General features: G+C 33.3%; 1 protein-coding gene across 10 annotated transcripts in view; it reads left to right on the top strand.

Annotated features, from left to right (window-relative positions):
- Window positions 1-14,721, top strand: part of brat (tripartite motif-containing protein brain tumor) — a 393,821-nt gene that overhangs the window by 326,865 nt on the left and 52,235 nt on the right. Inside the window, exon 1 of one of the 10 annotated variants that reach the window (XM_090116977.1) lies at window positions 11,534-11,686. The exons of the other annotated variants lie outside the window; for them this stretch is intronic. Within the exon in view, the coding sequence (XP_089973103.1) occupies window positions 11,664-11,686 (23 nt within the window). The 5' untranslated portion in view covers window positions 11,534-11,663. Of the gene's footprint in view, window positions 1-11,533; window positions 11,687-14,721 lie in introns of those variants that run through there. 10 annotated transcript variants of the gene reach the window in all.

Below are 14,721 nucleotides of genomic sequence, written 5' to 3'. Positions count from 1 at the left end.
TGGCCTAGGCGGCACATACAAGACAGCCGCCGCCGCTTTTGGATGCCGCCGCCGCTTTGAGTCTCGCCGCCTTTTGGATGCCGCCGCCGCTTTGTGCCTCGCCGCCGGGCGGCCGCTTTGAATCTCCCCGCCGGCGACGCATATAAATAGCACGAATTTTCTAATGGAGTTCAGTTCGAGCAAGTGCTTATTACAGACAAGTAGTTAATAAGTAATAGTGATTAGGAATTGTAATTGTAAAGAGAAAATATATGTACTTATGTATGTCGAAGGAAGGGTTTTATTTCGACTACGAACCCCAACAAACTTATACAGTCCACAACAAAAGTTTTTAATAGATACATCAGAAGCCATCGAAATTGATCAAAAATAAATTCTCTTTCCGCCCAATGCTTTTTTTTTGTGAAATAAGTGTCATGATTATTGTCTCTACACGTGGTCTTCATAAATAGCTGGATAAAACATCGTTTATTATAAGTTATTTAAAATATTATTTAAATAACGTGACCTGATTCTCGATGCCTTTCATTTGTATCTTAAGGCTGTATTTTCAAAGAAAATGATACGAAGAATTTCTATTCAAATACTTATACATTTTTACTTAATATTATTAACGTAGTAGATGCTTAATGTAATCAGTATTTTTTTGTTATACATATTTAAATATTTTCATACTTTAATAAATTTCCAGATATTATTGAACTTATTAATTATTTAACATGGGTATGTTAATTTTGTCTGGAAAAATAAAGCAAAAGTTGTGTTTTATTTGTCGATAAATATTTTTGAAAACCGGTATTTTTTAATTTATCGATATATTATGGAACAACACTATTTTATGTTTATCATTTAACACTTAACGGAAGCTCTTTGCAACCGCATAAGTTTTAAGTGCATAAGTTATTACAGACCCAAATGTGCTCAAAGCATAAAATCGATTTTATTTTATCGTAAAACAGATAAGATTTTTTTTACAAATTTAATTACTTTTACTTCACTTTTTGTTAATTTTGAGGGTTAATTATGTTAGCTTTAAACAACGAAGTGTAAATAATTCTAAAATTATAAAAATACGTTTAAGTAGTCGTAAGTACTCATTAATAATTTTGCGTCCAATTAAAATTTTATACGTAGACATGTTTTTATTAGATTATTAAAATAAATTTGCTAGTCTAATAATATGGGTAACATAATAACGAAGGTGAAAAGTAAACTGAAAATATGCTTTATTAAGAAAACACATAAAAATTTCTTAAACAAGCTTCTTGATATTTATTTGATCATCCCACGTGTTTATGCTGCTGTAAATAAGGGCCGATTTTTCAATGCTTGGATACAACTTATTCGTCGAATAATGTATATAAAACTACCATTTTAAAAACGTATTCTTATTGCCCGTATTTGACAGTTTACGTGAAATTTTAATATTATCGTGTAATACTTTATTGGACGGATAAGTTTTATCCAAGCATTGAAAAATCGGCCCTTATTGTATCCAATAAATGAATATTTTTACTAATGGTATTGCGACAAAAATCCTATAATAAGTCCTATCTAATAGCACATAAGTTTTCAGGTATTGTCATTTTAATTTTTAACTGTCAGATAAGCTGAACGGAACATATCAGGAAGTTTATTGAGGCTTAGTGCAATTTTAGTAATTGACTACTATTTATAAGAATGCACGTCTTCAAGTCATAGTTACGACGCACACATGCTGCATGCAACCCACCAACGCATAGACAGTGCACACATGCACACGTGTCGCGCATGCGTGTTGAGGTAGGCACAATTACCTATGGAAGGTAATAATATAATATTGTACCAGGGTCAACGGACGGGTCATCGCCCCCACCATATGACGATTTTTACGACTCGCAAGCGTAGATGATTCATCTTACTGTTCAAGCTGAAACTCTTTTTGAAATATGGGCTATTTATAATGTGAGCTTGCCTTGTAAACATTCGCGGTTGTTTATTGGTTTAACGCTTTTGGTTATATGTTAAGTATTCGTGTGGTTTTGGGAAGAAAAAATGTTATATTGAAGTATTTTTTCCATGAATAGGGTCTAAAGGTTGCAATTGAAATTGTAATAAGATTACTTGCATTCGGAATCGTAAAATAAAAATTCAAATATAATCTTATATATATAAAAATGAATCGCAAAATGTGTTGGTAAGCACATAACTCGAGAACGGCTGAACCGATTTCGATAATTCTTTTTTTATTATATTCCTTGAAGTACGAGGATGGTTTTTATGTAGAGAAAACGTAAATATGTACCACGGGCGAAGCCGGGGCGGACCGCTAGTAGATAATAAATAGATACAACTCCATAAGAAGGACCTAATTAAAATTCAATACAGCCTGTTTTTGAACAATTCTATCAAAAATATTTTTCGCTTCTAAAAGTGCCAAGGTTTTAACCAAGAAGCTTATGTTTTAACATATTTCAAATTATATCTACAGCTAGGTATACAGAAGAATAAGTAGGTTAAGGAAACGTAATAAGAAATAGAAAACATAGGTAGGTACTAACTACGTACTCGTCTTTGAAAACTCATACTTTTTTTTTTATTTTCCCGTCTCGTCTTTTCATACGAACCTCCGAAATATGCCAAGGTGGTATAAATAAATTACACACAGCACTGGGCAGTGTCATTAAAACAGTCTCATAAGACGCTCATTAAAATCTCTCGTTAGTTCCTTGTGAAAACATCTTTGACTACATAGTTGCGAATTTTTGATAAAAAACGTACCTAGTTAGGTAGGTAGGTGACGGTGTTAATTGGGGACTGTGAAGTTAATTAGCTGTTTTATATATTTTTTGGATCGGTAACTTAAAGTTTGTTAATCTCAAGTCTTACAGGAAAATATCTGCTGACTGAGTTTTATAACAGTTTTAAGTGTTTATGTACTACACATATATTATCTACGACTTCGAATAAAAACGAAATATTTATTCTGTTTGTTTAAAATTAAAACTATTTCGTATGAAATCTGATACAAATGACTCTTACTTAAACTTGTTTTGAACAAAAAATTAAAACGTTCGTTATTTTATATGACAAATTATTATATGATTGGGCAAATATTGTTAAATTAAACAAAAGTATAGATTATGTAAATATCTATATTTAATGTAAAAATCGCACCTCCATAACGTCAATGTACGATAATTTGCATTATTTTAAAGATTCGTTCACCTTTTGTGTTTTTTGCATTTATCTTTATTCATGATGCGTCGCTAAATACTTGTTTAATAGCTGTGTTTTACCTGAAAATAAAACACATATTAAATACTTACCTATATTTGAAGCTTACTTCATTGAGAAGGTACCTAGCTTTTTCCGCCTATTTTGCCCTCTCTTTCCGTTGTATATATGCTATCTCTCTCGCACACCTCTCCACCAGGTGGCGGGGCGCACGATAATGTGCGGGCGCTGGATGTTTTTTCATTGAGTCGAAATCCACAACAGGTGGACGTTAAGTGTAAGCTTCAAATATAGGTAAGTATTTAATATGTGTTTTATTTTCAGGTAAAACACAGCTATTAAACACTTGACCGTAATTTGAAGCTTACTTCATTGAGACCTGTTTGTTACCCACCTGGTGTACAATGTGACGCCAATGTGAATTTGAATACATAAGTAATTACTTATTTCTTTATTTGAAAGAGTAAGGTGTGCAGATAGTATACCTACTAATAAATCACACAAATTTTTATATTATATAATATATTAACAATCCCAGATGAAAAGTTAATCAAATAAGAACCAAAAAGTTAATCATAATGATTAAAAGTATTAGAACTTATGAGATTGGTTCAAGCGTACCTTAGTTAACCTTTTTGGGCTTGAAAAGTTAAAGTTACTACAATTTCCACTATCTTTAGCGTAAATCTGCGAAAGCGCCAGTAACGACTTTCAATTACGCATTTAGATGTTACTTACAAAATGAAGCAACAGCTGATCCCGACGAGGCAAAAATACCTCAAACTCAAACCTTTATTTATTCAATTAGAACTCTGCAGAAGCATCATTGAATCATCTTAACATAGAATTACCAAATGTCTCAACTCACACAGTTTTAACCCAACCTGCTACAAGCGGACAAGAAGAGACCTTGGTCCTTACTTTTGGGGTCAGAAGTAAATTTAAAAGATCACCCCTTGAATAAGGCAATAAAATAACAAAACAGGTAAATGGTTTAAATTATAATACAGATTTTTAACATCCAACTAAACCGTGCGGTATCTTTTAATGTGTAGAGCCAACGTCGCAATCATAATCTAAACATGGCTGGTACTTTCAGTACAATGCATGAATTATTTATTTAAAACTGATAGGTCATAAACTCTGTACTGGAAACAAATATACTGAACTCAAGAGACTAAAATGATAAAGAGCTTATCTGTGTCCCAAAACTGCAATTACTACAGCTAAGTACGTTACTTTTAATCAATTCAGTTTTAAGATATAATTATGATTTACATCAGAACTTATATACCGAAAGTCTCGGGACTACACAACGTGACTTATTTATAATAGTGTTTGTGCATAACACTAGGCAGTCAACAGCTATATGAACGTCAGATAGGAAAAGAGCCAAATTTATCCAGTCAGTAATAAAGGATTTTAACTATACTTATTATAATTCAACCAACTACTACTAGCTACTCCGTACGTCTTTTGGGTAGACGGAGGCAAATAGGATTTTTATTCCAACTATATCATTTGATATTTTGAAAATGTACTCCACATTTTCATACCGTCAGAGTCATTTTGCAGATTATAGTGGTGCAGCACTGAACACTGTCTATTAGGTGGCTGGTGCTGCTGACCGGGCCTTCAGTTCCGCTTTCCAGAATACCTTCACCCTTCTAGGTGCTACTACTACTGAAATAGCGGTACTCTATCGCGTCGTTCAGGTCTCTAACTGACAGGATTTCTCATATTATCGTAACAACCTCGCTCGTTCTAATGCTGGGGCCACACTAACGGGAAATGCCATTAATTAACGCGATAATGGACGTTAACTTTAGGTGTAGCCAGTATTATTTAACAACGGCATTAACATTGCCGTTTGGCGAGGCGATAGCTTTATCGCGAGAATTAACGCAATGAAGCGGTCACACTACGTCCATCTTGCTAGAATTTTAGTAAAATTAACGCCGTTTTTTATCGCCAACAATCGGCATTCACGTTGACCGTTCAAGTGTAGCCACCCACTTAACGCCTTAAAAATTATCGGAATAATTATCGCGATAAAGGGCATTAGACGTTAGACGTTAGTGTGGCCCCAGCATTACGAGAACAAATTATCGCCAAGGAATTCTGCTGCAGGATAATGGCAAGAGAGATTATAAGCTTAACTATGCATTATTATGCTCAGGAACATGGTGGATTTTGAATACTATCGTCGTCTGAAAGTATCTCCTTTCGATTAACTTCATTAAGGATGCAGATCTGATCCCATCTTTGTTCCGTAGGAATGCTACGACAGTCTAAACGTTACACTGGACAAAGAAAATTGCCCTAAATATAGTCGGTTGTTCCAACATCCGTAATATGGCTAGCCTACCTTGCTAGCCCTTGATTGTAACTGCTACCAATGCAGGCATTGCTCTCGTGTTGTCCACAGTTGTGCGAGTGCAAAAATGAAGAACAGAGCTCGTGGGGAGCTATGTCCAATGAATCTGTGTTAAGATTATGACAGTATAGGACAGTTAGCTGTGGATGCGAAGACAGGACATTACTTTATTCATCCGTAAACACGCGAGGCAGCCACGGACAGCGATATAGCAAGAACTAAACTAGCAAAGTTTAGTTCGCATACCAGACTTATATTTTAAAAGCCGTATAGTCTGTACCTACTGCATTTCATTTATTGCCCCCCCCCCCCCCCCCTCAAAGCAAAGAAATGAACAGTCATTTGGCAGAGCTTTCTCGTTAGGGTAGGGGTTCCAAGTAATATCTAATAATAAGAGGCTTTTGTTTGGATAGATTGACTTTCCGTTATTTATCCTCTATCCTATGTAACTCAACAGTCAGTATTCTCAGTATTCGTTGAGTACTTAAACGTTTTACGTAAATAGTTGTATATAACTTTATTATACAATATAATAATCCTGGTGGGATGACAAGAAACTTGTCTAACAAACGATTATCCTAATCCCTCAGCGATTCAATGTGTGAGCCCTGAAGAAAAATCTCATGGGTGCAATAATGAGGTCAAATGGGTTGAAAAACGAGTCAAATAAATTGCCTACAAGACCGGGCAACTAAAATAGGCCTATGAGAGGTCAAATATACGTAATCAATCGTTTGAAATTTGAAATTTGATTTTGAATCAATCGTCATTTGTTACATTCAAACGCTTTGCGATTAAAAAATCTCTTCCGATGTTTTTATATGAAAATTGGTCGGCTAGTGCCATTGAATGACGATACCAAACATACCGTTGACACAAGGCTTGGTGACAATCCTCGAAACCACCGCCACAAATCATCTGCGAGATGATATTTGATCCGACTCGCCTTCCTTTGTTGTGAATAGGCTTTACATTGGTAAATACGATTTGTTCAATTCCAATTTCCATAATTGGTAAACCAATGGTGGTTTCCTGATTCCTGAAGCGTAAACTTTTAGGATACGAAGTATCAAATTCATGCGCCCATTATTTGACGTCTCTAACCTTTATTGTATTTATTAGGTCATATTACTATACTGCCCACTGTGAAGAAGATTTCAAAACCTTTTTCTACCTACCTTAGAAGAGTGAAGATCCGATACGGTCATATCCAAAACTTCTTTCGTGGGTCCTCGTTGACGAAAGCAAATATCTATGATCATTTTAATGATCAATCCTTTGTATATTTGCACCAATCGCCATCAAAGCCCCGCGAGGGCTGAATCATTTGCACCATGTCTCCGTGAGGTACTGTTGTAGTCAAAGCCCCGCGAGGGCTGATATATATTTGCACCATGTCTCCGTGAGGTACTGTTGTAGTCAAAGCCCCGCGAGGGCTGATATATATTTGCACCATTTCTCCGTGAGGGACGGTTGTAATCAAAGCCCCGCGAGGGCTGATATATATTTGCACCATTTCTCCGTGAGGGACGGTTGTAATCAAAGCCCCGCGAGGGCTGATATATATTTGCACCATCTTTTCCGTGAGGGACGGTTGTAATCAAAAGCCCCGCGAGGGCCGATATATATTTGCACCATTTCCCTGCGAGCGACAGCTGCGCGAGGGATGTTTGTAACTAGAAATAAGTAAAGCCTGCCAAAAAATGCTTAAGAGACACCCTGCGAGGGTGGATTTGACCTGGCTAACCCCTGCGAGGAGTAGTGGCCACATTTATGTATTCTGCTTCGAGCAAGAATACACCTTAGTGCTAATATAAAATTAGCAGTAAATAATCATTTAAATAATATAGCAATTAACAAGGTCCTTTAACTTATTTTCCAATGTTAGCGACAACTGTCCAGGATGAATTAATAAGAATTGATTTGACAATGGTAATTAATTATTATGTTTATATAAAAAAGAACTAACTATTTAATAAATTCATAATTCAAATCAATTCACTAAATTTTAAAATGAACTTCGATTCATATTTATTTTTGTTCATGCAATCGATGTAACATTTAGTTGCTTTATATCCGTTTTAACATTCCTTACGAACGCAACCATACCGTCGTAGGACGTTATATTTAATTGCACAAAATAATCTCCACTCACCCGCAATTTTTTACTTTTTGTCAAGGTGTACAAGTTTATAATATTATTCTAAAACGTTAGAAGTGAATTGTAAATCCTTTGAAATAAATGTATCTAAATCTAATTTATATTAAGGTATCTCGATAATTATTATACGATAACCCTTTCAACACAAGTTCAGTAAACCAAAGAATTTAATTGTAAAATTTTGGTACTTACTCGTTTAAACAAAAAAGTTGCATCATTTGAAACATAGGAAACGTAATTTTCAATCAAATTAGCCGTGTGTAATATGTCTATTTTCACATAAAAACGGATCAGAATAATACTCATAAAAGGACACGTATAGACTACGGATAGTTTTGAATGTGTGGTACATTCATGGTACGTATCTACTATACATGAGCGAATTCCATCATTATTCAGTTGAGCGGTAACTCCCGTACGATTTATAAAATAATATCACAACATGTTCTGACATGTCGTGACTTCTTGGAGCTGACTCATCTCGTTCGATAATTTTTAGTAATAAACTATTATAGGAATTCCGAACCGTTCCTAGCGATAACGACATTGTAATAAAGTCGTAGCAATGGATTGTATGCCTGTAAAGCTTTGAGTTGGCTCATATCCATACTAAGTAGGTATTAATTGTAATTTTTCCAAGAAAAATTCACTTGTAACCTTGTAATAAAAACACATTATTAAAAATGAAATAAATAATTAAAAATATCTATATACAAGAGAGGGTATTTGATATATCTAGTAATATCAAATAATCACAAAAGTAATATTAACGATTCGAGTAAAGCCGAACGGTAACACCGTTAAAATAGCTTTACTCACAGTATTAAAAATTCAAATATTAATTAGTACATATTGCATAATGAAATATTTCAAAAGAAAAGTTACTATTTCAAGTAAAATGTAACGGTTGTATCGTTAATTTTAATTATCTTTATTCATGCTATTAAGTATTTAAGCATATTGAAAAATAAACTATTGCTGAAGGATTCATTAAAAACCTCAGCATTTTAAATAAAGTCCAACGATTATACCGTTGACTTTAAAGATTTTTACTCATTTTTAAGTAAAATATTATTAGAATAGATGTAAAAATAACTCACTGTACCGATCCGACGGGATACACTTTTTAACACTTTTAGCACTTGCTTTAAGCAATACTTAATACTTAATAGCACCAAGGTTGTAGTCTTGTAGACAACCTTCTCGCGGCGGAAGCTAGACGCCAATGAAAAAACATCCAGCGCCCGCACATTATCGTGCGCCCCGCCACCTGGTGGAGAGGTGTGCGAGAGAGATAGCATATATACAACGGAAAGAGAGGGCAAAATAGGCGGAAAAAGCTAGGTACCTTCTCAATGAAGTAAGCTTCAAATTACGGTCAAGTGTTTAATATATATTATATGTTACACAAGCATTTTAATAATGTGGAAATTAAATAAATTAGTCATCTAAGTGTTTCCCCGTGTAAGTTACTGCTTTTATATTTCCAAATTGATAAATATGCCTATGATCAATTATTTATTTACAAAAAAATATTTATACACACAATTTTTAGACGCAGTAGGTTTTATGTTAAGTTTTATTATATTTAAAGTACGTGAAACAAACAAATAATTAGTGTATTAGTAACAAAAAGTGTAGTTCTAGAAAAGTATAAATACAGGATGCTCTTAATAATAATTCTTTAATAAAAATACCGCATACAATCTATAAAAGTTTTTTAAAACATTTTAGATAATTACACAAAACTTGGTAGGTATTTAACCCATGTCGGGCGAAATGTCGTTAGGTATAGACAGACAGACATATTAATCAAACCGAAATGAATTGGAATAACAACTTTTCGTCGTGATTCATAACTCAAATGTCACAAGCGAAACCTTTGAATTTTTATGTAAAGTTTAAAGAGCGTCACCTAACGCTCTGTGACGGACGTCATCTCACATCTGTCTAAGTACCTACTGAAGGTAAGTATAATAAATGCGAAGTTTGTATGTATGTTTGTCAAAGGCGTCAAAACTGATAAGATTTAGTTCTGTATCTTATGTAGATTGTAGGTACGTAAGCTATTGAATTACTAGTTGTTTATATACGTAATATCTGTTTTCAGTGTGTACAAGAACTAAATTAGAAGATTCGTCATCTAAAATTATGCGACACAGTCATCTAAAACTGTAACAAATAAAAAAACACAGGAAGTGAAAATCATCCAATATGTGACAAACTATCTATAGCTACCCAAGAAAAAACCGAAAGAATTGGCAGATGCATTACCATCCTAAAAGAGCATTCAGTTTCATATGGGATTATAGAGAACTAGCTCGCACCCGCGGCTTCACTTGTAGGGAAAATTATATACGTCTATATATGCTAGCCTTAGCTATAATCTATATTATGCTTAATAATTAATATCATTTATACCATTTTCGTTGGAAAAGTAAAAAAAACTTCCAATCATCTTGACAAACTCTGCTATTTAATATTTGTAGGTAGCAAAATAAGATGCAGGTAGAAAACTAAAATTTTCCGATAATAAAATATTTTATTACGGTACTATGTATAAAATGTACATTATCTTGCATGGAACATATAGTAATAATAATTATCAAATCAATACAACAATGATCATTAAACGGGACACCCCACGCATTAAACACCCCTATACAATACACACACACACACACGCACGAAATGCACATGTGTGCGAGCGGCAGCTGTGTGAGACAGCGGTTCTCAAAGTGTGGCTGATAATTTTCAGATTTATAGTCTATTTTAAGATGAATAATTCATCTTATAATAAGTTTAAAAATAGCTCGAAATATATTTTATGAAATAAGCATTTTGTCTCTTAAAACGTTAGATAATGTCATGAATTTTTTTTATTAAAATCTGATGCCTAGAGCCTAATGCAATCTTTAATATAAAAAAAATGTATTTATCTAATATAAAATTGTAAAATTACATTAAATATATTTTACATTCAGTGCTCTGTTGCTACGTAAAATTATAATATATTAATTTTAATAAGTGCCAAAATGTAAAAACTACCAAAAATAGTTTCGTACTTACGTAACGTAACGATAATTCAAGATGATATATTTTTTCTAACATACACGTGAATAAAATAGACCGAGGTCAAATTCAAATTACCTTGAGGTACCTTCATTTCATGTCCGTTTTCAATAAATTTAATTAACAAAATATTCACTACTAGATTGCTTTTAATCATAAATAGTCCATAGCAAATTTCTAATACATATAACGTATTTCAATCAATAAGAATTACGTCATTTGATTTGTCAAGGAACAACTTTTTATAATTTATATATTCAAAACTGCTCTGAGCGGGGTCATTAAATTGAGTACAATGATCGGACGGCGTTACCTTGAAATGTGACTGTCAATGTCTTAGGCGTACTTACAAAGTCACTAACCACACATAGACAAAAAGAAAAACTACGAATTCGCATAGACAAAGCCGTCGTTTTTGTTCCAAATTCAATTTGGCGTGCCATTTAAAAAGTGTCGACCATCTGTAATCGAATCAATTGATTAACGAAACAAATGTTCCAAATTGAAATATTCTTTCGCTATTTTCGAAGAACGTTTAAATACAATTTTGAGAAACGCACTATTGACGAACGATAATATTTAGGGTTCTTTTTTGTCGAAACCATCTCGGCCGTAACGTATGGGTGCTTTTGCCTGCAGTTGTTTTTTTTTCTCCGAAAACTTGACCCTCGTCGAGTCAGTTATGATTCAGCCGTTGACGGTGTCGGTTGTGTCCGTGCGATCTTTATATATCTAGTCATTGTGTCCAAATTAGTTTAGTGTTTACTGTAGTTTAGTGAGGATAGTATTAGAGTTGTGTTTTTGTTCAACGATTGAGAATAATATATTTTATTTTTAATGAACGGATTTGGTTTGCTTTGGTGAGTTTAACGACTTTTTATTATTTATCATATCTTTGTAACACAGTGCCGGTTTACAACGGAAATTCGTGATATTTTAAAAGTTTTGTGTTTATTTTATTGGTCTTATTTATAATTCTTTTCAATGATTTTTATTTTATCGATGTAGGTACACTACCCCCTAGTCAAACTTGTAAAAAATGTGGCGTATATTTTTTCTTACGTAAGCTTTTTGATAATTTAAATTTTCATTTCCTGTCTGATTGTTTAGTTTAGCGTACAAATTAAAAATACTTATAGCAGTCGCATAACCGGTACATATTCGCTTAAGACAACTCAAATATTTTTTGCTTTTTTCGGAGTTTGTTAAACTATATCGACACTTCCCATGAGGTATATTAATTTCGCAAATCGATTTTTACGCATATTAATATATTAACATGTCCCGTCACACCAATAATCGTTAATTTCTCACAGAATCGAACCTACGATAGTTTGAACTTTGTAATATTATAAAGAAACCACAAGTTAGTTACCAGGGTAACATAAAACACGGGTAGAATAAAAAGTGTATGTCCCACACTTCCTAGACTTTCAATGGAAGTGCCTTTCAATTCTGCCGTATTGTACCGTTTTAGTCAAGATTTTATTAGTCGCCTTTGTGTTGGCGGCCTTTGAAGGATTTTGAAGTTCAGTGGATTAGTTGCTCTTTCTTGTGATTGTTTTTATTCAATTTGGTGTATTTTTTGTACAATTTAATTTGGAAGGTTTACGTGATATAGTTTTTAGATATGTAGGAATGGTGAATGAATTTTTCCTCTTAGTACTATGTATTTAGTAATTTCTTTTAATATATTAAAACTAGCGGCCCGCCCCGGCTTCGCCCGTGGTACATATGAAAAATAGATGTTGGCCGATTCTCAGACTTACCCGATATGCACAGAAAATTTCATGAGAATCGGTCCACCCGTTTCGGAGGAGTATGCAGACTAACATTGTGACACGAGAATTTTATATTATACTAGCGGTCCGCCCCGGCTTCGCCCGTGGTACATATGAAAAATAGATGTTGGCCGATTCTCAGACTTACCCGATATGCACAGAAAATTTCATGAGAATCGGTCCACCCGTTTCGGAGGAGTATGCAGACTAACATTGTGACACGAGAATTTTATATATAAGATATTAAAATTTAAAATATACTGGGAAGAAGATAAGCTAAAATTACTTTAACGTATTCCGATATATTATTTTATTGATTTAATACCTATGTGTGATTTACAGATAAAGTTACGATTTTTAAACTTATAAAGATAATTTTTCAGCAATAAATTATTGATATTTTATTTTCGAAATTGTTTTTTTTATACGAATGTACAAATTAGGTTTTTTATGTAATGAGATATTGTATGTTTAACCTTGTATGATACATAATCCTATCTCTACTTGGTAATGAGTATTTCAATTTTCTTAGAATATATTATTGTTTATTATGTTACTGAACATCTTACTGGGAATTCTTTGTTGTTATGATTGGTAAAGACAGTAAAAATAGATTTTTACTGATTATTTCACTATCGTGGATGATAATTATTATCATCAGCCTGCAATATTTATTTGTGTATGTCTTTGTATTTGTTATTATCCATAAATTATTTATTCTTCAAATATGCTTTGAACGGAGTTGAAACTATTAGTAAAATCTTACTTCAAGAAAGCAGTTTTAAGAGGAAATAGAACTATATTCGAAAATATGTTATATTTAGGTGATCTTGAATGAGTCAACCGGCTCATACATTTAAATCGCACGTCAATAACCGATACTCGATGTAAGGACCGCGCATTCGATACACAAAGGATCAAGCTGTATCAAGCAACATACAATAATATTAAGTATGCAAAGCATAATGGGAATATATTAGTTTGTAGTTCGTGCATTTGCACCTTTTCATATGGAGTAAGCATAGATAATTAAAATATAAATAAAAAATATCTATAAACATTTAATTACATACGTCAGTGAACGATTGTACAACGTTTATTGGTAATAATAATACATTTTGGGCTAAATTAATGGTTAAGCTTTATTATTAAAAGTCACGTTCGGACTTCGGCATAAAATCCATGAAAAGTAAAACGCCCTTTTCTGGGGACTTCTTTATTTAATTTCTCTTTCTTTTGAACCCCTGTCGGCGGACCATGGGAAAAACGATTAACTACACGAAAATACGACCGAATGGCTACCTGAAGGTTATCTAACGTTGTTTTAACTCAGGTAAAGGATTCCCAGTACAGCATAATTATCTCTTGTCAAAACATGTGGTTTTGTGATCTTGGTAAGATAAAATCATGGAATGTTCCACGAATTTGTATGAGCGTATTTACTAGGAATCTATTAATATATCTCTTTCTTATTCTATTGAGTTAATCTTATTAATGTTATAAAGAAAACGATGGTTCGTCTAGTCGGATAGGGAGTTATTTTATTATAAAGAAAATTGAATAAGGTTATCAAATACTGAAATCACGAATTAATTTTATATTTTAGCGGATAAGGTCATTCGTTAATTTATTTTGTATGCTTTTTTAGGTCACACAATTTCGTACAACTAATTAAGCTCACTAACCTCAACCAAGTATCAAAATTCGTTCATGCGGAATATCTAAATTAATTTTAACACCAATCATATCAATTTCAGCGCCTAAAAATACCATTAATTCCTCTCATTACATAACCCATGGTACAATACGGCGGACAAGATACTAGAGGCCTAAAAAATCTCCTGTAACTCATCACAGGAATGCTTCAAAGACGGCACTTGCGATTAATCAAATTAATTACGTTCATTTCTCCGCGTGAGAGCCAATCCCGCGGTATGAGCCATGAGTGGTAGCGATTTATCATTTAATTACTAACCGCAACCCTGCTCCGTCTGGGTTAACCTGGGGTAAAAAAAAAATTAAAGATAGTGACTCAGGAATAATGCAGCTATCTGCTGGTGAAATTATTTTGAGCTCATTCAAAACAAACTAAAATATATATATTAATAAGTTAT

This window comes from Colias eurytheme, chromosome 26 (genome assembly GCF_061535395.1).
Source record: "Colias eurytheme isolate Ceu_HAF_F1 chromosome 26, ilColEury1 Martin Lab GWU primary, whole genome shotgun sequence".
NCBI lineage: Eukaryota > Metazoa > Arthropoda > Insecta > Lepidoptera > Pieridae > Colias > Colias eurytheme.
The sequence above is the reverse complement of the archived record's forward strand: the minus strand, read 5'-3'. Positions and strand labels throughout refer to the sequence as shown.